This window comes from Lontra canadensis, unplaced genomic scaffold (genome assembly GCF_010015895.1).
Source record: "Lontra canadensis isolate GAN:19392208 unplaced genomic scaffold, GSC_riverotter_1.0 scaffold90, whole genome shotgun sequence".
NCBI lineage: Eukaryota > Metazoa > Chordata > Mammalia > Carnivora > Mustelidae > Lontra > Lontra canadensis.
Window position 1 is genome coordinate 8,147,047 of NW_022631084.1, and position 27,470 is coordinate 8,174,516.

Consider the following 27,470-nt stretch of genomic DNA (forward strand, 5'->3'; position numbering starts at 1 on the left):
AGCTTCCTTCTGGTCCCAGAGATTTCCAGTTCCCGCAACAAAAGGAGTGAAAAGGAGAAAGGAGGAGCCAACAAGGCCCGCCGGGCCGCCGGGGTCCCAGGTTCTCGCCAGCCTTCCCCTTCTTTGGGTGCCCGGCGCCAGCAGCCGGCAGCCAGCCGCCAGATTACATAACGGGCCCACGCGCGCTCTCGCGAGGTTTCCAACGCCGCCCTCCCCGCCTCGTTCCACGTCAGAGGGAACCGGGCGGAGCGGCCAACATGGCGGAACGCAGGCGACACAAGAAGCGGATCCAGGTAGTAAAGGCGAGCCCAGGGGTAGGGGGCTTCAGGGCGCTCGGCAGTAGAAGAAGCGAGGGAAGCCCCTGGAAGGGCGAGCGAAACCGAGGGCGAGATGAGCTGGGGTTCTGCTGCGAGGTCTCCGGGTGCGGGCTGCGTCGTTGTGAGGGGCCTGAGGAGGGGCGGTGTTGGTGACCGTGGAGAGCTAGGCGGACGTGGTGGGGCAGCGGCGGAAGGCAAGAGGAGCTGCGCTCGGAATCGGCCGCGGAGGCGCGGCTGCCAAAGGAGGCTTTCAGTGAGTGCTCCGGCCCAGGCCTGCCCTGGGAGGTCAGCCTCCTCCCGAGCTCAGACACAGACCTCCCCGGGCTCCTCCCCTCCCTTTTCTGCCTCATCCTCTCCCCTTAGTTATCCCGAAATTAAGGCCATAGTAATTAGGGTAGAAGGAGGTGGAGAACTGATAGAACTAAAGCAGCCGGTTCTTTGTGCGCAAATAGGGACGTAGGAGAGGGAGTGATCTGGGTTCGGTCAGCTGCCCTGGGGGCCCAGGCGACGGTCTGCCTATCCAGATGTTCAGTTGCGTATACCCCTTCTTTCTCCTCAATGTTACTAACTTCATAGTCCATTTGAAGCCTTCCGGCTCTCTTTCAGGCGACACAGTGTAAATAAATACAACCTTGTTGGTACTGCAGCGACCTGGTCGCGCCCAGAAACCTTTCACATGCCAGTGTGTTAGCCTCATAACCTACATAACATCCCTCGCTTGTTCCACATGCATGTCATTGGTGCATTTCTTCCCTGCAGTCTTCCCCCTGTTGTTCTTCCTTTTTGCCAAGAGGATTAAATACGTGGAATATCTTACGCTCAGGATGTTTTTTTATTAGTCAGTTGTCTCATCAGCTTATCTGCCTAGAACCCTTCATATGTTATCATAAATTGATGAAATGTTGTGACTTGTTACTATACTAATCTCAAATTGTTACACTTAATGTCTTTCTGTTTCTTAGGATTTCATTGCTGAGAATGACTTCTTCTATTTAAAGTTTTATTCCACCATTAAAAAGAAATAACAAAAAACTTTGGGTTTGGGCCTATACCGCAGGTGATTTGAGCCATGCACGTTAAAATCCTCTGGAAAACTATGAATTACTAGAAAAAAAAGATGCCAGTGATCAGTAAATTTGGAATTTTGGAATAGAGCAGAAGAAAGAAAGTAGTTCCGAACAGAGTACAGAAGAGAATCAAAAAGAGACAAGTCCCCCCAGTTCCAACAGGTCATCAAACCAGGGCTTGAGGTTATTATGGAAGAAGTTTCTAATTCTGCTATTCCTAGTTTCAGAATTTAGGGTTATTGGTTGGGTGTGGATATGTAATACTTTGGTTAGAATTTATATTGAAGTTGTTGGCCGGATCTGTAATTACTTAAATTTACACGTATAGTACGTTATGCCCTTTAATACACATTATTTGTACATTTCAGGTTTTCTTTATCATTGTTGTAAAGGTGATCCTTATTCACTTTTGAATAGCTGCTCTTTTTTCAGTTTTGATCCCCCCCCTTTTTTTTCAGTTTTGATCTTATATTCAATGGTAAGGTAGATTAGGAAGCTGTGTAGTAGTGGCAGTGGCAGGGTGCTAAAACTTGGGCCAAACTGTGCCTGTTTGTACCCTAGTTTCACTAATTATTAGTTGTGTAATTTTGGGCAAGTTACTTAACTTTTTACCTCAATTTACAAATCATAAGAAAGGATATGTACCTCAAAAAAAGTTTGTAGAGTTGTTATGAAAAATAGGTGAGTTAGTGATTTGTTATTAAAATTTGTAGAAGTTAGTAAAAGAGTGTTTGGCATATAATTCATTCCTTTCCACTTCTTTAAAAGGAGGAAGGATTTAGGATAGTTTGTTTTATTTATTTTTTAACCACTCTGATATGCTGAAGAAAGATTAACAGCTATCTATTCAGTAAATAAACCATTAAGTTGTGATTCCATAAAATATAGCTATTTACCTAATATTTATTTGAGGATCAGATAAATATGTGAGGATTTGATGGTTAAAAATCAGCTTCACATATTGCTAAATTAAAATATGTAACATTTATTTTTCCCATTCTCCAAGTTTATATATAGCTGTGCTAGAATGTTGTGGAGATCTTGGGAGTGCTACTTGGAGTACTACTATGCAGTGTTAACAAATTAATATAAATATAAAGTATCTTATAACATCCTTGGGTTTCTCTCCACCCATCCCACCCCAAATCAGAAGCTATAATATTGGCATCACTTTAGACAAAAAGATCAAATGTAATGACAAAGTTCAGAGTTTAAGTTACAGAAGAGATTCTATTGTAAGACTTTTGGGCAAAAAGGTCTGTAATATCAACTGAATTTCCTGTTGTTTGTTACTTGATGTTTCATGTTTAGAAAAAATTTTTATGTTTAAAGATTCAAGTGACCTTGAATTGTAATTGGTACATTGGGGGAAATGATTGATACAATTTCAGGGTTTGGAAAAGTAGCTAATTCATTTGCTTTTTCTAGTGTTGCATAATTTCAGATTCTGATATCCCATCAAAGTTGGAAGGAATAGAACTATTTTGTCACATTTTCTTCTTGGATTCACTTCACTGATCACTGAAAACTGGAAGTGAGCTACATGTTTATTAATGTTATAATAAGAAATTTTAATGATTGAGGTTCTCAAATGAGAATGATGTCAATCCAAATTAATGGACCATTTGAAAATGATTTTAAGATTTAAGAAATGAATTATGTAAGTTTTTAAGAATATATAGTATGTGCTTTTTGGTTAACAAAGTGCTTACTGGTTTGAAATCGGGGCGTCATGAAATTTTAGAGTTGAGAAGGATTTTCAGATAATAGAATGTGTTTGGGATCCTTTTGCACACATGCAGGTTTTTTGGTTTTGTTTTGTTTTGCACACATGCAGTTCTTATGTAAAAGCAGGATGATGGGCCCAAAGCCCTATCACCTCAGTACCCGACTACCATCATCCCATACCTCATGGTCCTTTAAACTATTTTTAGGATCGACATCTACAAGTTTACTGGGTATAAAACTTATAGATCTAATATATCACCATCATTTTATAAATAAATTGAGGTTCGGTGAGGTTATGTGATTTGACCCAATGTCACTCATCAAGGATATAAACCCAAATTTAGACCAAGTCTTCTAATTCCCAGTTGAGTGTTCTTTACACCTCCCCAGTGATGTGATAAATTGTTCTGAAATACTTTAATCCTAAAATTTTTATATTAAATTGTATAGCATAAAGACTTAACATAATTTGTCCCTGCTAAAGAGAGAAACATCCCATTTAGTGTACTGCTTATGTGTATTCAGTTGAGGATTAGGACATTTAAATGGCTTACTAATTCTTAGAACTTTTATAATCTTCATCTCAGTTAATTTTATTGCACTCCTCTGTCTGCCTGGCAGTAAAACCCTGACATATCATGGGCCTATATGCTTCATTTCAGAAAAGGGAAGGAAAGAGAAAGTTTGTGACTATACAAACTGTCTGAGAACTTCTGAAGAAAATAGAAGGAACCCAGGAAGCCAGTACTAAGTCTGAAAACTTCCCCAGAGGCTTAATGGAGAGTTTGCAATAGGAGTGAACAGTGGTGTATTTACAGAAGGGCACTGTCATAGTCAAGATACAGAGACTCTTGAAAAGCTTTATTAGTAATATGCTATGTGACTTTAAGCAAATGATTTATCTAAGGTCCCCCCCCCAAGTTTCAGATTTTACTCTGTTAATCTATTTGCCTTTCACAAATATTTTATACTGCTTGTATGAAAATAAAAATTAATGATTTGTGAACTAATCTTTTTCTTTTTTGCTTACTTCACTCAACAAATCAAGCAAGCTTATTTCTACTGAATATAGTAATTTTAAAAATTCAGTAAGATTGAAGACTGGCGTGTTGACCCTTGATCTAATATTTTTTCCTGAAGAGGTTATCATAGGTACTGGCTAAAACAATTTATGGTTTAAAATGGTAATCCTTATTTCATTATTGTATTTGCATCTTGATCTATTCTAAAGTAAAAAGAGTATTTGTTAAGTAACTTAAACAAAATGTTCTAACTGAACTTTCAACTTAAAATAATTTTGGATCGTAAGTTGTGACAGCCAGCATTTGGTATTTGGGTGCAAAGATGGCAGTCCAGCCTCAAAACCTATTGGCTCTTTCTTTGCCTTCTCTTTCTAAGACATTTGAGCTCACTGATTGAGCTATGAAGTTCTTTTCATTTGAGGGTTGATGAGCTGGCTTCTCTTAGTGGTTGGTGCTATTCCCATAAGGCCTTCAGTTTTTGTTAGAAGGTTTCTAGGAAAGTTATGAAAATAATCTGAAGATTTGTTCACATCAAAAGGGAACAAAGAAGGGAAGTACTATAGTCTAAAGTATAAACAGGAAGAGGGTAAGACTGTTTTATACACTCATTGGCTGCAGCAGGGAACAGTGAGAGTGAAGACTCCATGGCAAGATCTTCTATCTAACCTGCTTCCCATGGTCATGTTTTCTTGGTAGTTTTTTATAGCAATCTTTCTTTCTGTCTTCAAAGCCCCAACAGATGGCACAAATTCTATACTTTTCACCTAAAGGCATTCTACAATGTGTATAACTTATATGTGGTATAATGAACATTTCATAATTCACAAAAGAAAATAGAAACTTACTAAGGATTTGAATTTGAAGAAGGAATAAGGAAGGTTATCAGTTCTGTTATACCAATTATCTTGATAGAGGTCACTACTTTCCTAGTCATTTTCAAAGGAAGTCACTGATACTTTTAAAAAGTATCAATGGATAAGTAACTGTCTACTTGGAAAAGATTATTCAAGTCCATGTTTTCTGGGTCTCCTCTATTCATTGTTACTTAGTAGTACCTTTACCAAGGAGGGGAAAGGAATAAAAATACATTACTTGCATCTATCTTGAGGTTGTTGGAAGAGTTCAGTAAACTGGAAGTTAATTGTTAAAATGAGGTGTAAAAGTGTTGTGGATTCATGTAGTATCAGATTCCCTACTGTAAAATAGTAGAATGGACTTTTTGCATTTCTTTGTATCCTTGTATCAGATTTTACATGTGATCTCTCTGTCAAAAATCATTAGATTAGTGCATTTATACCTCTGTTTAGTAAATGGCTTGAGTGCTAGTATAAGTTTGCCACATCTAAAGTTGATGTACTTGGAAAATATGTATATGTTTCCAGAATATAACAGTTGCTATTTTAGATAGTTGTAACAGAGTATAGATATCATGTTTTACAAATCTTGGTATTAACCTAAACACCCAAAGGTATTCTAAGGTGTACACTCAGTAAGTATGTCTTTGAACAAATATGGTCATTTTCAATCAAGTATATTCTAGTAACAACTTACCAGTTAAGTATATAAAACTTTAAGTGACAACAGATGTATCAATTGAGAAGAAAATTGAGCATATGTTGGTGTGATTATAAAATAGAATTGGTTTCCATAAATAATTTATAAATTACAGTATTTTCAACTATTTATCATATTATGTATTACTTTTTTGGCAGCACCACAAATATATAGGATATTATTTACTAATAGATGAGCCTCCTAGAAATCCATTGTATTATACAAGCATAATTAAATACTATCATTTCACATATACTAACACATATTAATATATTTTAGTGTGATTTCAAAAATTGAAATACAGACTTTTCACCTTTTTAGTTTGTCAAAAAGTATATTTTGTGGCTAAGTCCCAAATCATTATGAACCTTGTAGCTGTTAGTGAACTTGGAGCATTAAATTTTGTTAATTAATTTTGTTAACGGTGTTAAATTTAAATTTGTAGTTTTTTAAGATTTTATTTTTCTGTGATACATATTTTTATATAAAACTAAAGGCTTTTTATTCACACAGTTATTTGTTTTTTACTCTAGTCTTCTTTTGGATTGAATGGTTTGAGCTTTTAATATTGCCACATATAACTCACAGATGGCTTACTAACAGAGTGTAAGAATCATGAACTATTAATTGGGCAATTGGAAGTAGAGGAGTTGGAAAATACAAAGGAAGAAATAGGAGAAGTAGCTACCAGGTGATTTAATAGCCAAAGCACAGGCTTTCACTTCATCCAACAAATTACTCCTTTTCTAGATAAAATTGAAGCTGGAAGCTTCGTTTGTTAATTGTTTCCTCATTTTCATCAAACATAACTGAATTCAGACTTATATAAATTTTGCGTGATAACTGACATAAAGACAGATGATTTGGGTCGATTATTTTTTCTATTTTGTGTTATTAGAATGTCTTGTCTAAAACATAACTGCCAGGGGCGTCTGGGTGGCTCAGTCGTTAAGCATCTGCCTTCGGCTCAGGTCATGATCCCAGGGTCCTGGGATTGAGCCCCACATCAGGCTCCCTGTTCAGCAGGAAGCTTGCTTCTCCCTCTCCCACTCCCCCTGCTTGTGTTCCCTCTCTAGTTGTCTCTCTCTCTGTCAAATGAATAAATAAAATCTTTAAAAAAAAAAAACAAAACATAACTGTCTTTAGTAGCATTAATTGTTTTCAGCATCCTAGATTCTTGGCAGATAATTCTTTACTAATATTTGGCACTTCATTTAGTTAAGAAACAAACCTTCCTGAAATCATTCACATTTAGATTATGCATTGCTGGAAATAGTGCTTGAGTATATATCATGCTTAAACATGAAATTAAAGACCGTACTTTTGTTCCAGTAGCTTATAGCAGTAAGACAACTTATAGAAGTTTATATATAAGATGTATACAAATGTAGACTGCCTTCATTTTCTTCAGTATGTGGGTGGTAAGAATAAGTACACAGGAGGAATTGTCAAATTAAAGGAGTAGTTCAGAATATAAGGAAATAAAAAGGGAATGATAAACAGTGAAGAAAGTAATAGAAAATTTGGAGAAATGAAGAGAGAGAATAGGGAAGGATTTAAGCAGCCTTTCCAAACTCTTGGGTACTTCCATTAATGAGTTAAATTAGATTATAATTTATCTGTTTATTGCATTTTTATTTTTGCTTCACCCCTACTAGGGAAGAAAAGAAAGACAAGGTTAAAAAAGAGTCTGAAATAGTCTTAGGGATCCCACACTGAGAAAGATCTCTGTGATTAATCTGAGAATTCTTCCTATAGTCTTTTGTCCATTGTTCAGGGTTCATAGCTTTGACTATTATTTAACATTTATTTATGGCACCTGTTTCTACTTACTTTGACATTTGGGCACTCACTTTTGGCAGCCTGTTAATTTTTTAAATTATTGCTTCATGGGTTATAAAGAGATCGGGCAAGAGAGAAGGTGGGCTAGTACAAAGTAGTTACCATACTGGAAAAACAACTCAAAAGAAATAAATGCCTTGTAGCTGAGGCAAAGAGGCAGGTTTTGGCCCTATCAACATGTATTCGAAAACCATGTAGTTTTAAAAATCTCTATTCTTTTGTATACATTACCAGCTCTGCTCCATATAAAGCTTGAAAGGAAGGCTTATACTTCACTTTAAAAGATTTGCCAAACACATCTGTAAATTCAGTGCACGAATTTGTGAAATAAATGATTATATTAGGGGCGCCTGGGTGGCTCAGTGGGTTAAAGCCTCTGCCTTCGACTCAGGTCATGATCCCAGGGTCCTGGGATTGAGCCCCGCATCAGGCTCTCTGCTCAGCGGGGAGCCTGCTTCCCCTTTCTCTCTCTGCCAGCCTCTCTGCCTACTTGTGATCTGTCTGCCAAATAAATAAATAAAATCTTTTAAAAAATGATTATATTAAATTAATACTCTTATTTTGCAGGAAGTTGGTGAACCATCTAAAGAAGAGAAGGCTGTAGCCAAGTATCTTCGATTCAACTGTCCAACAAAGTCCACCAATATGATGGGGCACCGAGTTGATTATTTTATTGGTAGGATTACATCAGTAATATTAGTGTACATATTTTATGAAGATAACTAAATCTCAGTTTTGTAGATGTTTTAAAAGTGCTTTCTGAGTATGCTTGATGAAGTTGGGTGATGAGCATATGGCAATTGATGATTCTGTTTTTTTCTTTTATGATTGGAAATGTGAATAGCAAAAGATAAAAGGGGCATCTGGGTGGCTCAGTCAGTTTACCGTCTGACTTTTGATTGGGCTCAGGTCATGATCTCAGGGTTGTGAGATTGAGCCCTGCATAGGCTCCTCATTGGACATGGAGCCTGTTTAAGATTCTCTCCTTCTCCCTCTGCCCTTCCCCTGTTCTCTCCCTTTTTAAAAAAAGAAAAAAAAAAAGAAAGAAAGAAAGCACTGTGTAATACCATTCATTGCAAATTTTAAAAATAAGATTTATTTTCAGTATTAGTACTACCTTTTATTCGGATAGTATATGTATTGAAAATAATCTTTTTTAAAAAACTCTATAGTAAAATGCAGTGTGAAATAAGTCTGTTGGAACTAATGTAGGAGCTTTGGTTCTTCACATAATCCAAAGAACCTCATTATAAGCTAATGTCATCTATAATATAGCCCCATAACTTACCCACTAACCACAAAGTGGTTGAGTTTGCCTCTCATTGATTAAGATTGAATTCCCATTATAAAGAAATTTCTTATCTTCCTTTTCTTTAGTGTTATGATAAATGGTTTTGATGTTCGTTAAAAATAAAAATAAATGCTATTCTCTTCAGATCTAATATATTTAGCTTCTTCTAGTGGTAGCAGTAGATTTTTCACAGACTTATTTCTCAGTGGGTAACAGTAAAGCTTGATAACAATTTCTGTTACCGTGGGAGAGGAAGATTTTTGGTTTGTTTAGCATACATTTAATTGTGATAATTTGATTAAGAGTGATACTTACATTTATTTTAAATGTATTTGTTTAGAACATTTTCCCATGTTTTACTTAATATTTTTGAATGTCATTTATTTCCCAGCATTATCTTAAAAAGATCTTTATTGCTGTGTTTCATAAATTGAGGTTTTGAGGAACCGTGTGTTTATCATGATCATTTCCTCTGGATTTGGTTTTATTTTCTGATGCCAGAATGTTGATATATGTCTTACAAATTATCATTTAGATAGACATAAATTCCCATGTATACTAAATTTAAAATGACAAATTTCTTCTTTAGCTTCAAAAGCAGTGGATTGCCTTTTGGATTCAAAGTGGGCAAAGGCCAAGAAAGGAGAGGAAGCTTTATTTACAACAAGGGAGTCTGTGGTTGACTACTGCAACAGGTAGTGTTTATTTCTTAGTGACGGATAACATAAGTAGTAATTTCAAAATCCTTGCCATAGTCCAGAAGCCCATTACCCATTTTTATCATTAAATATAGTAATATTACAACATAGCACAAACAGAGCTTTTATATGCAACCTGAATTTTTTTAGTACCTCTGGAAATGGCATTTATTTGGTGTTAGATATGATATTTTCATAATTTTAATTTGTGTTCTATTTGTACATTTGCTAGGCTGAGTGAACTGAAAGATCAGCAATAAAAATCATATACCAGTGCCAAAAGTAACCAAAAAATTCTTTTTTTTTTCCTAGGGCACATAGCTAGGGAGTCTTTTCCAGAACTTTGGCAGGGATTCCTAATAGCCCCTTGGTTGGTTGTTAGTTATTTTTATGCCCACACGGGGTTATTAGTCAGGTACCCTTCCTTATTTTATTTAGTGATTGTTCATGTATTCCTGATAAAATCAAGGCAACTACAACATCTGGCTTTTCTTGATTCCATGGTGAAATGTAGATAGTTCAGTAACATCCATGTTTTTCATAATAGGTACTTTGGGAAACATCAAAACTGAAGTTTATAATCAGTGGGAATTTAACATCTCAGATTATTTTATATCCGTGGTAGTGATATACACATAGTATTTACTAATACATTGTTTAATGGCATTTAAAGTATCAGGCAGATGAGACCCATCTAAAAACCACTGTTTCACAACCTGGTTTTAAAACTGTGAAGTCAAAGAATTATCAAATATTTCTTAAAATTCTTAGTTGCCAATAACTAGAGTCACTATTGGACCTTTCTGAAACAATGAAAGTTTCACTGTTGGGGCAGGAATGAGCTTAGTGGTATAGCTGGCATTTTTCTCTTAAGCCGTTTATGTAGAACTCTAAAGTGCAAATTTCATGCCTGCCTCAAAATAGATTTGTTTTGTACATATGGTGTGAAAATTAAGAGATGTTACACATGCAAAAACAGAAGTTAGATAATTTACCGAAGGTCACATAGCTAGTACGTGATAGAGCCAGAATTCTAAATCCAGCACTCAAACTCCATAGTCCATGCCCTTAACCACTGTGGTATCCTTTCTCCTCCAACAAAATGAGGATGCATTTAATGAAACAAAAATTAAGATGAAGGATTTGTCTGTCAATACTATTTGAATATTAAATCTGTCAACCTAGACAGAGCAGCCAGTATTAGTGCACATATCTCTTGTCCTTTCAGGAGCCAGGAGCCAGCATATAGTATTCTGTGAAAAGCCCTAAAGACCTAGAGATACACTCAACTTTTTGTTGTATATTGTTATTCCCACTCATGTCAGGTTGATTGTGTCCTTTCTGCACAAAATAGAGAAGCATAACTACGTAAATTCTTCAGAGCCACTTCTGATAACAACCACAGCCAGCCCTCATGGGTTCCAGCTTGACTATAAACAAAACCAGGAAGGGACATTTGTCTGGTCTCATTTTATGAAGCTGATAAGTGGACTTGAAGGAGTCTGAAGAGAAACAAAAGAAAACAGGAAAGTGTAGGATGATATACAAAGCAACCTTTTTTAATATGCTCTGTGCCTCTTAATAATCTGATTTGAGTATGAACCCTTGATCTAGCACCATTCTAACTCCATGTGACTTTGCATCTCCAACCCATTACTACAATAATGTCTTTCTCACTCTCATTCATAATACCACTTAATAAAACTTCACCATTGCCACATAGGTGAAAGTTTTTAACACATGTCTGGCTTCAATAAATGTTTGTGAAACCTGAAAATAAAAGAGATGAGGAAAAATATAAGCAATTAATAACTTTGTACCAGATGCTTTCAACGATCCATTTGTGTATTCAACAAACATTTATCAAACACCTGTTGTAATCCAGGCCCCAAGAATACTAAGATGACTGTGACTTGGTCTTCATCTCCTAAATACATATTCTAGCCTTCAGAGAAGATTCATGACTAAAAATAGTATGTTGCATTCTGTAAGGAGGACAGGGAAGAGAAAACTTCAAAAATGGCTTCACAGGGAAAATATTTAACCAAAATTTGAAACATAAATAGGTGATTACCCAGGAAACAATGGGAGAAAGGACAGTCAGTCCTGGCAAAGGGGACAGAACATACTGGGACAAGGCAGTAGTTCTGTGAAAATGTAAGAGAGGTTTGTTTGTGTGAGTGATTTATACTATATGATGTGTTAAATAATGGAGACACTGATTTTATTACAGTAGTAAATGTCATATTACTTTTCTAGCCACAGAGTGAGTTGAAGTAGGCATTCTCTAAGGACCTATCGAGGAATAAGTCAATAATTTTACTTATTACTGAGTAGATTGATGTTGTAATGTAATAATATGAGCCCAAAATGTGTGTGTGTGTATTCCATAACTATTAAACAAAATTAAGATTTTGCTATAGCAATAATAATGCTAACTTTGAGTACATACATTCCAGGGACCACACTATATACAGTCTGCACTTCTCATTTAGTCCTAGAAACCCCTGTGAGGTACATACCCCATTTTCGAAATTTTACTAAAATTAAGTAATTTACCCAAAGCCACACAGTTAAGTGGTAGACATGGTATTTGAACTCATGTACCTGAATGTGACCTTTTCAACACCAGTTTGGTTAATAGTCTGTAGTTGACCCTTGAACAACATGAGGGTTAAGGGGTGTCAACCCACCACACAGTCAGAAATCCATATTTGAACTCCAAAACTTAACCACTAATAGCCTCCTATTGACCAGAAGCCTTACCGATAGCATAAACAGTTTATTAACACATATTTTGTATGTTATATGTTATATGCTGTATTTTTATAATAAAGTAAGCTAGAGAAAAGAAAATGTTAATATAGAAATGTTATTAAGCTCAGTTGGTTAAGTATCTGCCTTCGGCTCAGGTCATGATCTTAGGGTCCTGGGATTGAGTCCCTCATCGGGCTCCCGGCTCAGCAGGGAGTCTGCTTCTCCCTCTCCCACTGCCTGCCTCTCCTCCTGCTTGTTGGTTTGCTCTCTATCAAATAAATAAATAAAATCTTTAAAAAAAAAAAAAAAGGAACTCTGGGAAAGAGAAATGCATTTATAGCGCATACTGTATCTATCAAAAAACAAACCACATGTAAATATGTAAATGGACGTGCATGGTTCAAACCTGTGTTCAAGGGCCAGTTGCACCTGGGTAGTAGATATTAATGGTAGACTCTTTGGGGCATTTCAGACGTTGTGTAATTTTATGCTGTACAGATTTTCTGAACAAGGAGAAGGCCAAATGAGAAGACCTAAAAGTTAGTTTTGTGGAGATGTTCATGGGGTGGACCTAATTGGGCAGGAGAATGAAGCCCAGCCAGGCAGTTGAAAACACATGCCTCAGAGGGCACAGCATAATGACCAGAAGTAAGTGGGCATTGGGCAGGAATGAAGCATCTAGTTAACAAGTGGTATGATGTGCTGAACAGGTATTAGTGGCAGTAGAAAGGTGGGTAGTCAACAGGCACAAATAGTGGCAGTTAAAATGTAGCTTGTAGGTTGTGTTTTGGTAGTTGTACATCATCAAGGAAGGAATGAAGGAAGAAGTCAAGAACTCTGAAATTGGAACATAAAATTTGAAAGGATGGCTTTTAGGTAATAAAGGCAAGGGCAACCCAGTTTCTTGAGTAGAATTATAATGTTAGAAAGGAACTACCATCTACATTGACTTAATTTTGGGTCTTGTAAGTTCATCGGATAAAGAAATGAATAAAGCGAAGATCTCCTAAGGAGTTTATAGTCTAGTGAAGGGGGCAGACAAACATAAATTGTATATTAAGTTAGAAGATAAATGCTATAGATAGGATAAGAGGAAACAGGAGGGAGGGTGGGAGAATGGGTTTATAATTTTAAACAGGGTAGGGCTAGTTGCGAAGGAAACATTTGAGGGAAGACCTGAGGGAACATGACATGAAGAAAGACATCTGAAGACATGATTTAGATCAGACAAATCATGGGCACATTTTTAATTGAACATTTCTTAAACTGTTTAATTTCCCCTTATGTCTGCTTTTGAATTTGAGACTTAACATTAAATAAAATAGAATCTTGATTTACTTTTATGAATTCATAGAAAAGCTTCATAAGCATAATTCCAAGCCTGTAATCTGTTATATATAAATTATATGGTTGAAAAGTGACAAGCTTTTATGTAATCAATACAGTTGGCAATATAGTTTTTTCTAATTATTTATGTTAGGGGTTGATTCTTTCCATTGATTTACTAGTTGTAATTTCTTTTGTGAGTTGCCAGTGTAGTATTTGCTCATTTTATTTGGGTTTGGTGTTTTTCTTTTCAGTCTGTGTCTGTATAGTTGATAAGGAATGGAATGTCATACCATTTTTTCCATAGGCTTTTAAAGAAACAATTTTTTCACCGGGCACTAAAAGTAATGAAAATGAAGTATGATAAAGACATAAAAAAAGAAAAAGAGAAAGGAAAGACCGAAAGTGGAAAAGAAGAAGATAGAAAGAGCAGGAAAGAAAATCTAAAGGATGAAAAAACGAAAAAGGAAAAAGAAAAAAAAAAAGATGGTGAAAAGGAAGAACCCAAAAAGGTGATTTCAACTACAGTTAAGTCAGAATTAATTAATTAATTAAGTCAGAATTTAAATTATTATGTGGACATGATCACTGGCATATGAGTATTTTTGAAATGCTGTGCAAAAACACTTAAATATAACTGTATTAGGTTTCTTATAAATACCATGGTTGAGAATTTTTATCTCTGTGTCTCGAAAGTGAAACTTTCTTTTGACTCTGTGAATGTCTTACTGTTTTCTTGCTTTTTGTAAGTGTTTTTTTCTTCTGTTTAACTTGTGTTTTATTAGGAGGAAACTCCAGGAACTCCCAAAAAGAAGGAAACTAAGAAAAAATTCAAACTTGAGCCACATGATGATCAAGTTTTTCTGGATGGAAATGAGGTGAGAGTATCTAGCTTATAAATAGAATTCCAGTTTTCCATAGGAGTTTTTAGAATCATCTTTGATAACTTTACTAAGACAAGAAGTATTTTTGGTAACTAACCATGTAGATACTACTCTTTAAAAAAAAAAAAGTCAGTAATTTCCCTGAATTTAGAGTTACAAAAAATGTGTAAGAAAATCAGTCAGAATTGGGTTTAGCTATCTATGAATGATAGGAAATCTGAAATAACAGTGACTTAAAATAAATGCTCTTTCTCACTCATCAGTGAAATCTGCAGGTAAGTAGTACAGATTTGGCAGCTCTGTGGTGGAGCTGTTTGAGGCAATTAGTAAAGGTTAACTTATGGTCCAAAATGACTGCCAGTCTCATCTCTGCATCCAAAGGAGGAAAGAATGAGGGACATGCCTTCTCTTTAAGGACACCTTCCAGGAAGCTAGTGGCTGCATTTCTGCGTTGATCCCAATGGCCAAAACCTGGTCACATGGTCATGGCCTACCTGCAGTAAAGTCTTAGAAGTGTGCTTTTATACTGGTGGTCATTTGCCCAGCTAAAATGCAGAATTTCCTTTACTCTCAGAGGAAAAAAGAGTAGAATGGTTAATGGAGAACACCTATAGTTTTGTCCTCTTACAGTCAGACACAATATTTTATTGTTCTTATTTCTTTTGTAATGGAGAGTTCTGTGATGATAGCCTTCCGTGAAGATTACTTAGTCATTTAACTCATATAGAAACATTAGTTATATACTAGCCGTTGAATTCTTGTGAAATTCAAGACATATTTCTTCTGTTATACCTAATACAAAAGTAATAGTATATATGAAGTAGTGGTTCCTAGAGCTATGAGTTTGAAATTCTGGGAAGGCTTTTCAGAAAATATGTGCTCTTGGCTCATTCCAAACATACTTGCATGAGAATCTGTAGTATGGAATGTAAGGCGGTGTGTGTGTGTGTGTGTGTGTGTGTGTGTGTGTGTTTTGTATAACGTGTCCCAGGGTGATTCTGTTGTGAACCCCTGGTTAAGAACCACTGTAATAGAAGACCATAGGTTTTTGCTAGTGTGAAAGCTAAGATACCTTCAGTTAAACATCAAGCATTAGCTATATGCAAAGACATTTTTATAGGTGCTAGGAATAGCGTGATAAATAAGAAATTCTTTTCTTGGAAGTGCTTTATACTCTAGCAAAGATATAAGCTTTTAAATGTTACTATATCATAGTGTGGTGAGTGTTACAATATGAGAATATCAATTAAGAATAGTAAATTTAATCAAGACAGGATAAGAAGGGTCTGGAGACCTTGAACACTTGAGTTGAGCTTTGAAGGACGACTGGCAGATTACCAGCTGCAGTGGGAAGGAATTCCAAATCTGTTAGGTGAAGGAAACAGCCTGAGCAAAAGCAGAGGTGCTTGCATTCTTGAAAAGGCTATATTTTATTCTGTAGGAAGCAACATGCTTTCAAACTTTTAAAGCTGGGAAATGTCCTTAAAAACTTGGTTTTTAGAATGCTAACTGGTAGAAGTGAGGTCTGTGGATCTGATTTCCAGGGGAAATTTGCAGTTAAAAAAGAGGAATAGAACCCTCGTGTTAGAAATAGAACCAAATCAAAAAGACAATAACAAAGAACTCTGGTCAAAATAAAATCAGGAAATGGAAGAGTACTGATATTTATAGAAACTAAGATAAAAGTAGGAGTTTTAGATAGGGATTGAGCAGAGTTCTGATTGTTGTGAATGAAGTAAACTTCTCTTCTGTAAAAGTAAATCAAGCTTAAAGCAGTGGTTCCCAACCTACAGGCTATACACCCTCCCCACGGGAGTAGGCAATGTAATTATTGCAGATAGTCATAGCATCTTTATGTCTAGTAAGCATGAACTTTATTAATGAATCTTTGCGTTTCACTGATGAAGGGAACAAGGTAGAGTTGATAACTGCTGGATCTATAATAGGGCCTGGCTCGATCTATCTTAACTGTGCTCTTAGCCCAGACTGCTTCTACTTACACCAGTGTGCACCATTCCATTAGGGACAAAAAGTTGTACAAGTGCTAGTCTTTGGGTTGAAAATTAAATAATGGTTGGCACACATGAACAAATTGTTAAATTCATGTTAAATAATTGGAAATTTACTTAAGTGTATTACAGAATTTATAGTCTTGAAAATAATTTTCTAACTAAATGAATACCCAGAGAAACCCTACTACTGACGAAAGGGTCTTTGGAATTTGTTTGCCTTAGGGAATAGTTCTTGTATGTTAAGAAGTTGAAAGCTACTATAGTAGAAGATATAGAATTAAGCTTAACTTTCTAAAGTAACCTTAAGCACTGGGGTTTCTTGATTTTTTTAGGTATTTGTGTGGATCTATGACCCAGTTCACTTTAAAACATTTGTCATGGGATTAATTCTTGGTAAGTACAATCTCTAAAATTTAGAAAGGAAAATAAAAATAAAAATATAAAAGTCATAAAAATATTCAACATAAAATAGTTATTTTAAAATAGGTATAATATATAATATAATATAATTATATATAATATATATATAATATATTCTAATAAAGTAGAAGATAAATGATAAGCTGAGGAAAATAATTACAAGGCATGAAAACAAAAATTAAGAGATTAACAACCTCTTAGAAAAATGGTAGGAATGCCTGGGTGGCTCAGTCAGTTTCAGCATCTGACTTCGGCTCAAGTCATGATCCCAGGGTCCTGGGATGGGTCCCACATCAGGCTCTTTGCTCAGCAGGGAGCCTGCTTCTTCCTCTGCCTGCCGCTCCCCCTCCTTGTGTGCTCACTCTCTATAATAAATAAAATCTTTAAAAAAAAAAAAAAAAAGAAAGAAAAATGGTAAAGGCAGCCCACATATAAATACAGTAATCAATAATCATGAACAAAACTTAGTCACGCATTTTATATATATATATATATATATATATATATATATATATACACACACACACACACACATTAAAGCAACCATGATTAAGAGGCTTACAGAGTTTGATAGTACAGAGTCTTAGTGTAGGTTCAACACTTAGGAAAAACCAACACTCTCTAGCAATTGATTGTATGTCCATTGTTTTAGTTTTTAAGGAGAAGTTTGGCAATGTCTTCCAAATTTTAAATGCACACACACTAACTCAGGTGTTATACTTCTAGAAATTTATCCCATGACTGTTCTTAATACAGTTACACAAAGTATCTATGCAGAAATGTTCATTGACACATTATTCTTTTTTTTTTTTTAAAGATTTTATTTATTTGAGAGTGCATGCACATGACCAGGGTGGGGGGGTGGTAGAGGGAGAGGGAGAAGCAGACTCCCCAGGGAGTAGGGAGTCCCAATGTGGGGCTCTGTGTTGGGCTCCATGCAGCTCCCAGAACCCTGGAATCGTGACCCAAGGCAGCTACCTAAACAACTGAGCCACCCAGATGCCCCTCATTGACACATTATTCTAATCCAAGTCCCTCAGACTATATTTAGGGTAATTAGCAAGTATCTTTTAAAGTTTAAATGTCAGTACCTTTTGACCTAACAATTACACTTCAAGGAATATATCCTGTGAACTTATCCTATGTATACTACCCTAATCACAGTTGCACAAATGTACAATACTTCGGTATTGGTTGCACTGTTGTTTGTAATAGAATAAAACTGGAAATAATTCAAGTTCCTGCGTAGGAGAATGGTGAAATAAATTATAGCACAGCTGCACAGTAGAATACCATGCAGCTTTTAAGAATTAGGTAGGATATACTGATGGAGAAATATCTAAAATAGACTAAGTGAAAGAGACTATAAATGTAAGAAGAATATAAACTTATTTTTGTAGAAAAAATATCCTATGTCCCTTGTTTTAATTATACATAGGCAGTCTCTGGCAGTATAAATTAGAAACATAGTAGTAGTAACCTCTGACCAATAATTGGATGAAGACTTCACTTTATACCTTTTGGATTGTTTTTCTTATCATGGGTATCTGTTATTCCTGTAAGTTCAAGGTGGGAGCCTGGGGAGGAAGGGTATTTAACAAACAAAAAAATAGATAGCTGTCAAATAATAAGTGTGGTCAATATGATGGCATAGGATCCCATACAAAATAACTCAGTTAAATCCTACCCAAATTGCTAATAAACGTCAGTCACTTACTAAGTACTAGTCACTTCATTGAATATTTTACATGTATTATTTCATCCTCACGGCCACCTTTAAAAAAGAGGAAGAGGCACATATTAAATATAAGGTAACTTAGCCTTGAAATAACTTGCCTAGAGTTACTTAGCTTAAAAATGATAGAGCTCTCTTGTTCTCAAGACCTGAAACCAGACTTCTGATTTCTTCTGATTATTCCATGCGGTCCCATGGTACTTAGAAAAAAACTGGAAGTGTTTGTATCCAGTTTTCCATAACTACCAAAAAACTATCAGAGTCTATCTGCTGAGCTTTTCAGTTTATAGATGTCAAAGCTCCACCCCAGACTCACCCCTCCCTGGGGGAGGGATCTTGGGAATCATTTTTTAGTTAGTGTTGTCTGGTGATTGTTTCTTTAAGCTCCCCTTATTCAGTAGGCAGATATATTAAAAAAATAAGACAGACATTGCTTGGAAACAGTAGCAGTTGATCATTTAAGGGGCTAACAATTTCACATTTTTAGACACTTTTTTCTAATCATAAGTAATTTGTACTAGAAAAATCCTAACCTGAAAGCAGTAGTTAAAATGTTAGATTGAACTGTGTAAAATGGCTGGTAATTTACCATTTTTTACCTATAAAAATGGAAATTCTGTATGTTTCAATATGTTTATATTTTACTTTTGTCTCCTAGGAAAATATTCACTGTTATTGCAACCAAGCCATTTAAAATTTTAATCTCAAAGTTGTCTATGTAACTTTGTCATTTCTTGTTCTAGTGATTGCAGTGATAGCAGCCACCCTCTTCCCTCTTTGGCCCGCAGAAATGAGAGTAGGTGTTTATTACCTCAGTGTGGGTGCAGGCTGTTTTGTAGCCAGCATTCTTCTTCTTGCTGTTGGTAAGTATTGTTACAAGTATATTTGGCCTTAGTAAGGTTGATACCAAGGAGTTGGGACTGTAGTCTGGAGCTTCAAGTAAAGCTTAATAGCAAAACTAATGTAGGCGAATGAAGAAGTATATGGACCTACTTTTTGGGTTTTATCCCAAAACTGACTCAGGCTTGAAGTAGAATATGTACCTGATTCGATTTGGTGTATTGTGAAGAAAAAGTATTTAATGTCTCTTAATCTGCATATAGATATGTTTTAAAGTTTAGCCACCACAAAGACTTTAATATTTTTACAGTGGTTGATCATTTATGAGATGTAATACTTTCAGTAAAGCATTTTTATGTATTGATTTAAGGCAAATGAAACTTGTATTAAATATTTAAGTTCTATGTGTATATTCAATAAATGATTCTAAACAATTGAGTTGCCATTTTGGGAAAAATTTTGCACCCATGTACCAAAATAAATTCTAGATACATTAAGGAGTTTTCAAAGGGTTTTTAAAAATCAGAATGTAAGTAGTATTTTTTTACATTTCTGGATGAATTAGGGTCTTTATAACTAAAAACAAACCAATATGAAAATAACTCACTTCAAATGAGAAAGTTAAAAACAATGATTTTAAATACATGAAAAATTCTTATCACCAGTAATCAAATAATAAAATTAAGATGATAAAGTAGGTTTTTTGCATGTTTAATTAGGAAGATTTTTTTTTTTTTTTTTTGAAATGGAAATACTCAATGCCAGGGAGGGTTTGACTAGAAGGAAATACACCTAAATAAGTTATGTAAAATAAGTTATGGTAGTTGTGAATACTTTTAAAGCTATTCTTTATACTTGTCTGTAGTTTTTACAATGAGTATATTACTTACCATGAAAAAACCCAACAAATACTGTTTTACTTAAAATCCTAGTCTTTGAAGATTTTCCCATATAGGGTGGGTAGGTCTAATTTAATTTTTACTTTGAGAAAGAAATGGGAATTTTTCTCTGCTTATCTAAAGCTGTATATTGATTTTTAAACTTCTATATATAATTCTTTGGTAGAGTTTATATTGGCAAATGGTACTAAGTTCTGATTATTTCCCCAAATGACAAATCATCTTCCACCAAGACATGAGAGTACTTTCTGTACAAAAAGGAAATACAACATCACAGTATTGACCTAACATTTGCTGTTAGAGGACGTACTTTGTATAAGATTATCCGAGCTGAGCACGTGTTATTCTGAGGTTTGTGAAATATAATAGATTTGTGTATTGTAAAGCATTACTCCTCTGCCCCTAAGCAATTTTCCTCTGCATGTGCATCACCCTGAACATCAGGGTGTCCTGAGTTAGTGCCACCATCCCTGGACCCAATGGCTCATATAGTATTTTCATTCAATTTATCATGTTTATGGGCCTCCCTTTTTTCTCTGTGATCTCTGATTGTGTGAAGCTTTTTTCACCAACTTCATATTTTCCCTCCTCTGGTTTAGTCACCTTGAGGAAATCCCCTGATGCTTCTACATACAACACAGCACATTTGTAGGCCAAGAAATTATATCTAAGATTATAAAGCAGCTAACTAGTGATAATGTACTATCTGCATCAAGAATGAGAAGCTATAGGGGCGCCTGGGTGGCTCAGTGGGTTAAAGCCTCTGCCTTCGGCACAGGTCATGATCCCAGGGTCCTGGGATCGAGTCCCGCATCGGGCTCTCCGCTCAGCGGGAAGCCTGCCTCCTCCTCCTCTCTCTCTCTCTCTCTGCCTACTTGTGATCTCTGTCTGTCAAATAAATAAATAAAATCTTTAAAAAAAAAAAAAAAAAAGAATGAGAAGCTATAAACTTTGATCTGACATTAGATAGAATCAAATTGGTGGGCACCTGGGTGGCTCAGTTGGTTAAGTGACTGCCTCGGCCCAGGTCATGATCCCGAAGTCCCTGCGTCAAGTCCCACATCGGGCTCCCTGCTCAGAGGGGACTCTGCTTCTCCCTCTGACCCTCTCCCATCTCGTGCTCTCTCTCACTCTCTCTCAAATAAATCAATAAAATCTTAAAAAAAAAAAATCAAATTGGTATCTTCAGGCTCTCAAATCCCTGAAAATTTAGAAGCTCTTTGAAAAATTTCAGTGAAGATTTAACTCCTGAATAGAATTAACCCACTTACTTAGCTTTTATTTAAACTAGTATTCATAATAATTTATGGTTATTATGTCATTTTGCTCTTTAAAATAACAGTTTTCAATAGTGTTTTCCATCTTAAATATACTATTAATCTAAGTATGCATTGTGGATTGATAATCTTGTGAATTAAACCGGAAAACAAACCCAACATTTTGTTTCTGTTAGAAAATGCAAGGCCAAATATACTTTCAAATAGTGTTCATCTGTAGCCTACTTATAACCTGGATATTTATTTTATATTATCCTGTGAAGTATTATATATTGGTCAAAATTATATTTGGTGCTCCTTTGAATATGTATAAGACCTTTGGCAGTTTTCTGAATGTATCCTTTTTAGTATGAACAATAGGACATTAAATACACCATGGTTTTCCCATGACTCTTCCATGTTTGCCCCTGGCAATCTAATGCCACATAAAACCTGTTGGAATTCTGCTGTGCCCAGTTTATATATGTGGAGAATTTAAGTTTTATTTATGTCATATCTGGTTTTTTTTTTATTCTTAAATCGTAATTTCAAACATATTTGCCTTTACTCTTTGTATCTTAAAAGATATCAGTGTGTACAGACTTTCAGAATATTTATGTTCTTTGTGAAAATGCCAATTACTACTTCATAAAACTCAAGGCAGTTATAACCATTTCCTTTTATTTATCCAAAGCAGACTAATGAAGGAGGCACAGATAGCTGAGCTTTTTTCAGACCTAATATGAAAATGGTGATATTATTGTAAAGAAAATGAAAAGTGAAACAAACCAAAATCTATCATAATTGTTTGTCCGTAGCATTCCCATAATTATGACTTAAAAAAAACAAACAAACAGGAAAATCACACAACTCTGTATAACTGGTAAATTAGAGAAAACTTTATGAAAAACTGAGATTGTGTTTGTGAAAACTCATTAATATAAACTTTAAAATTCTCAGATGCTTCCATTATCTAACCAAAGTTTTGAGTTTGCAATTTGAGAGTAACCTCAAATCAAGCCCTACTGTTTTATTATTTCCTAATATCAGGAGAGGAATGGTCCCTAAATAACAGAAATTATATAACTAATTAATAAGCAAAATTGTAGCTATATTCTCTTACCGTTCAGAAGTATGTAATTTTACTTAGAAGACCTATCGTTCAGGCAGAGTAGGCACACGACTTGGACCCATGACATATTCAGGGCCCTATAGAAATGTATTTCCATTTTTTAAAAATCAGAAGTAGTAATATATACACATGTATATAATAATGAACCTATGCATATTTGTATTTATACCAATATGATTATAACGAGTATAATTTTTAATATTTTTTTACAAAGGAATTGCCTTACAAAGGCAAAAGTGCCTAGACTCCAGGAAAGTCATGGTGCAGCCTTGTTTTTTTCATTTAAAGTGCTTCTTAAGATATCATCCATCCCTGACTGCATGTATTTCCTTTTTCTTATACCATGGTCTCATGAATACTTAAACGTCCAACTGAGGCTATGCTTATTGATCTACGACATAGCAAAGTGTGTCGCTCAGGATCAGAGCAGAATGCTCTGCACCAAGAATACTGTGGTTGCTGCTGTAAACTAGCCAGGATTTAATTGTTCATGTTCACGGTACATGTAATGTGCAAATAATAAACTGAACGTTTTTTCAGTTTTTTATTAACTATTCCTCGCTGAGTCAATGCTTGAATTACTCAATCAGAGACATTTTTTTTCCTACAGCTCGTTGCATTCTGTTTCTCATCATTTGGCTCATAACTGGAGGAAGGCACCACTTTTGGTTCTTGCCAAACCTGACTGCTGACGTCGGCTTCATCGACTCCTTCAGGCCTCTGTACACACATGAATATAAAGGACCAAAAGCAGACTTCAAGAAAGATGAGAAATCTGAAACCAAAAAGCAACAGAAGTCCGACAGCGAGGAAAAGTCAGACAGTGAGAAAAAGGAAGATGAGGAGGGAAAAGTAGGACCAGGGAATCATGGAACAGAAGGCTCAGGTGGAGAACGGCATTCAGACACAGACAGTGACAGGAGGGAAGATGACCGATCCCAACACAGTAGTGGAAATGGGAATGATTTTGAAATGATCACAAAAGAGGAACTGGAACAGCAAACAGATGGGGATTGTGAAGAGGAGGAAGAAGAAGACAATGATGGAGAAACAACTAAATCTTCACATGAAAAATCATAATCTGACTAATTTGGGACTAAATAAGCGAAGGAGGTTGGATTTTCTATGTTGGCTGATCATCCTAATGTACACATTTGTAGCATTCTTCAACTCCATTTGCTGAAATGTATTTTGACATCCAGGCAATTATATTCAGTCCTTCATTTCATAGAATACTATTATTGGTACAGTCTAAAGCCATTTATAAGTTGTATCTATTTGATAATTTTACAGTAAGTAGGTCTTACTCATTTTGATAGTTATCAAAGATGCATTTTCCACAATGATATGTAGATTAATGGCATTTTTGATAGTTGTATGGCTTTTTACTATTAGGTTAATCAAAATAACTAAAAGAGATAAACAGGAAACACCAACATTTCAGATTATGCATAGTTATATAGCCATTTCACAGTTTCTTTAAAATGAAATGCTTAAACTCCTTGGTCTTGATAGTTAAGCTTTGGTTGATTATAAAAGTATACCAGGAAATTTCTAAGATTCTGAGTTAGCAGGGTTCAAAGCATTTTGTGGGAACAAGTCAACTAATAATACAGCAACACTTTTAGTTTAGCTACAAATTCTTCTTTTCCAACTTAGAAAATCCAAACTGATTTGTACATCTGACTCAGAGAAAGATAGTCATCTCCAACATAGAAAGCAAAACAGCATTGGTTGGAAGGCGATGGCTCTTCTTCCATTTCCTTGTCGTAAAGTAAATGTATTCTGTACATAATTTACAAATAAACATTTTATTTTAATTGTTACTTATTTAGACATTTTCTCAACACTTAAATTTGTAAAATTAAGACCACGTAAGGGTATGTTTTTAGAGAAATGGAAGCTTCAATAACCCACAGAACATCTGTGATCTTTCTACAGCAGCTTCAGTTTTGTGCCAACATTCCATGTATTTGAATATGAGTTTAAAAGATCCTTATTAAATAAGAGCAGACTTAAAGTAGCTGTTTGTACGCCTTAATGTTCATTTTGATTTATCTTAAATCTCTACATTCAGAAAGGAGGTACTATATTATCAGACCACAAGGCACTACTATGAAAGATAATTTACTGTTCTAAAATACCAATTTAAAATAAAGAACATGAAAGAAAACATGAGAGAACCATTGGACTCTAATTGCTTTGAACTAGTTTTCAGTTTGATTTTATGTCTTGCATACCTTAGTTACAAATCTTTGGGAAAAATCTTGTGTTTACCTATGAGCAGAATATCATTCCTTGGACTTCTACTCTTTTAAGATGATAATGATTATTAAATTATTTTCCTTCAGTCACAGAGCATTTTGCTTTGTAGTTGAAATGGGTGTTGTGGGTAGGTCTTTTTTTCTTTTAGGCTGTTTCCCATCTAGTGTTTGACTAAAGATGTTAAATTTTTCTATTTGTGACAAAGGACATTTTCTGTATACTGACACCTTTTATTAAATGGCTTGACTGCTTCTTTTTAGTATTCCTTGTAAGTGGACAGAAATATGGCTATTTGATGTTAACGCAACTCTGTCAAGGCTGCAAACAGTCATTTAAAAAGTTTCCTCCTAGCAAATGTTCGCTAAGTGCCTGGGTGTTTCCCCCTCACATTTTCAGAGCTCTACTGCTTATTCCCACAGTAAGAGTATGCAAATTACAGCATCTGAGCGTCTTAATCACCACTAGCACTAATACCTATTTTGGGGTATGGTTAATGGTACCAAAAGCGTTTTTTCAAAAATAAAAAAATGACTTAATTTTTACTAGAGTGATAATACCCAGGCACTCAATATTTATCCTAAAGCTCTTTATAATATATGTAGTGTGTCTAGTCTTAAAGACATTTGGAGCATGGCAAGAAAGTCAGCTTCTCATTGATGTTTGTGGATTCTTACAGAATGTTAGTACGAATTTTTATAAATATTTGGTGGTCCCTGGGGGAAAATCTCATTCTTACTATGGTTAGAAAGTGAGTTAGAAATTTCAGCTCAGTGTCTTCTACTATTCAAGGTTGTATACTTTAAACAACTATAAAAATCAAAAAGGCTGCCACTATTAGGTGCCTCAGAAGAACAGCTGGTTGTCTTTGTTGGCTAACATTAAATATTCTGAGGCCAGAGCATGGAAGAACTGTTTACATTAGTCAACGAAATGGTGATTTTTTTTTTTAAAGGAACTTCAAGTTTGCAATGCTACTGTAAGTAGAAGCATGAAGCTTTTGGATAATGTACGACTTATTGTGGAATAGATATAAATTGGCCTAAGGATTGAATTAACCAACTGAGTCCAAATAATAAGCATAAATTGTATGTAATTGTTCTTAAAGTCAATGTATTAAATAGATTGTTTTCACTTTTTCCTCCCACTAATTTCTTTAATTTTCCAACTATATGGCCTTCTAGACAACTTTAATTGAAATAATTTGGATTTAGTCAAATACTATTCAGAAACTAATAAATTTTACTGTAACACATCAAAATCACGCAGTGGTGATGGATTTTAATGTTTCTCCCCTTTTTGGTTTTACATTGTAAGTACCAATTAGCTGCTGCCATAAAAAAAATCATGTCTTTCATAAATTGAATTTTCTTACTTGAATCTTTATTAGGAACTGGAAAACAGCAAGTACAGTTTATTGTTCTTGGCAGAACTATTCTGTGGTTACCACTAACACAGAATTAATGCTAAACCATTGCTCCTAGGGGAAATACAGGGCTATTGTTCTGCAAGCTTCTGGTCACATTTTTATCAACTAATCAATACCTGAGCTTGTTTCAGGTGTCTTTGTGTTTTGTTGACTTACAAACATTAAACTTATGGTCAACAGCCCTGTAACTTCACGCTTGACTAAAGCTCGTCTTACACATGTTATTTTCTCCATGAGGCACGTCACAGCCTTTTTGTACCTATTAGGAACATTAGTCAGCCCTTCAGCACTACATCTGAGGGCCATTTTAAACGGAAATCACCAAAGAAAGGACAGATGCAAAAAATGTGGTACTAACCAGAGCAAAGGATGCTCATTTACAATATGAGTGCTGAGGTACCCTGCTCACCCTCAAGTGGGAACATACACATTGAGCAAGTCAAAATTTTCACTCCATTAAAGTACCAGGAAAGTTTTAAAGAGTAGGCAAACATCCAAATACAGAACCCATGTATAATGAGGCTCAATTGTACTTAACTGTATTACAAAGCTATGATATCTATCTGCCTGATCTACAGAATATTGCTGAATCGTGTTCCCATATTTCTATAACATTTTTTTAAGATTTTATATATTTAATCTCTCCACCCAGCATGGGGTTCAGACCCACAACCCCAAGATCAAGAGTTGCACAATCCACTGACAGAGCCAGCCAGTTACCCCTCTGTGACTCTCTCTCTTTTTTTTTTTTTTAAGATTTATTTATTATTTATTTATTTTAAAGAGAGCATGCAAAAGTTGGACTAGAAGGAGAGAATGTCAAGCAGACTCCCACTGAGCATGGAGCCCAACTTGGGGCTTGATCTCATGACCTGAGATCATGACCTGAGCCGAAATCAAGAGTTGGAAGCCTAACCAAGTGAGCCACCCAGGTGCTCTCCCCTCCATAATACTTTAAATGTTCAATGTCTAACAGTAAATACTTGGTTCCTAACTGTT

General features: G+C 35.4%; 1 protein-coding gene across 2 annotated transcripts; it reads left to right on the forward strand.

The window, feature by feature from the left end:
• The first annotated feature begins 214 nt into the window (after positions 1-214).
• SEC62 (SEC62 homolog, preprotein translocation factor) lies at positions 215-26,303 on the forward strand. Of its 2 annotated transcripts, none has more exons than XM_032836136.1 (8): positions 215-293; positions 8,098-8,206; positions 9,411-9,516; positions 13,910-14,129; positions 14,388-14,480; positions 16,831-16,891; positions 19,397-19,516; positions 23,391-26,303. In XM_032836136.1, the coding sequence occupies exons 1-8, from the start codon at positions 258-260 to the stop codon at positions 23,858-23,860; spliced, it is 1,215 nt and encodes a 404-aa protein (XP_032692027.1). In that variant the 5' UTR covers positions 215-257; the 3' UTR covers positions 23,861-26,303. The 2 variants fall into 2 exon arrangements, with proteins under 2 accessions (XP_032692027.1, XP_032692028.1); XM_032836137.1 differs by having other exon boundaries at positions 13,910-14,114.
• Positions 26,304-27,470: the final 1,167 nt, after the last annotated feature.

What these genes read in the sequence shown, in the direction of transcription:
- SEC62 (XM_032836136.1), top strand. Translation starts at nt 258, where the DNA reads ATGGCGGAACGCAGGCGACACAAGAAGCGGATCCAG. An exon ending in GTGGTTGACTACTGCAACAG is followed by an intron (nt 9,517 to 13,909) that starts GTAGTGTTTATT and finishes TTTTTTCCATAG; the next exon opens with GCTTTTAAAGAAACAATTTT. An exon ending in TTTTTCTGGATGGAAATGAG is followed by an intron (nt 14,481 to 16,830) that starts GTGAGAGTATCT and finishes TGATTTTTTTAG; the next exon opens with GTATTTGTGTGGATCTATGA.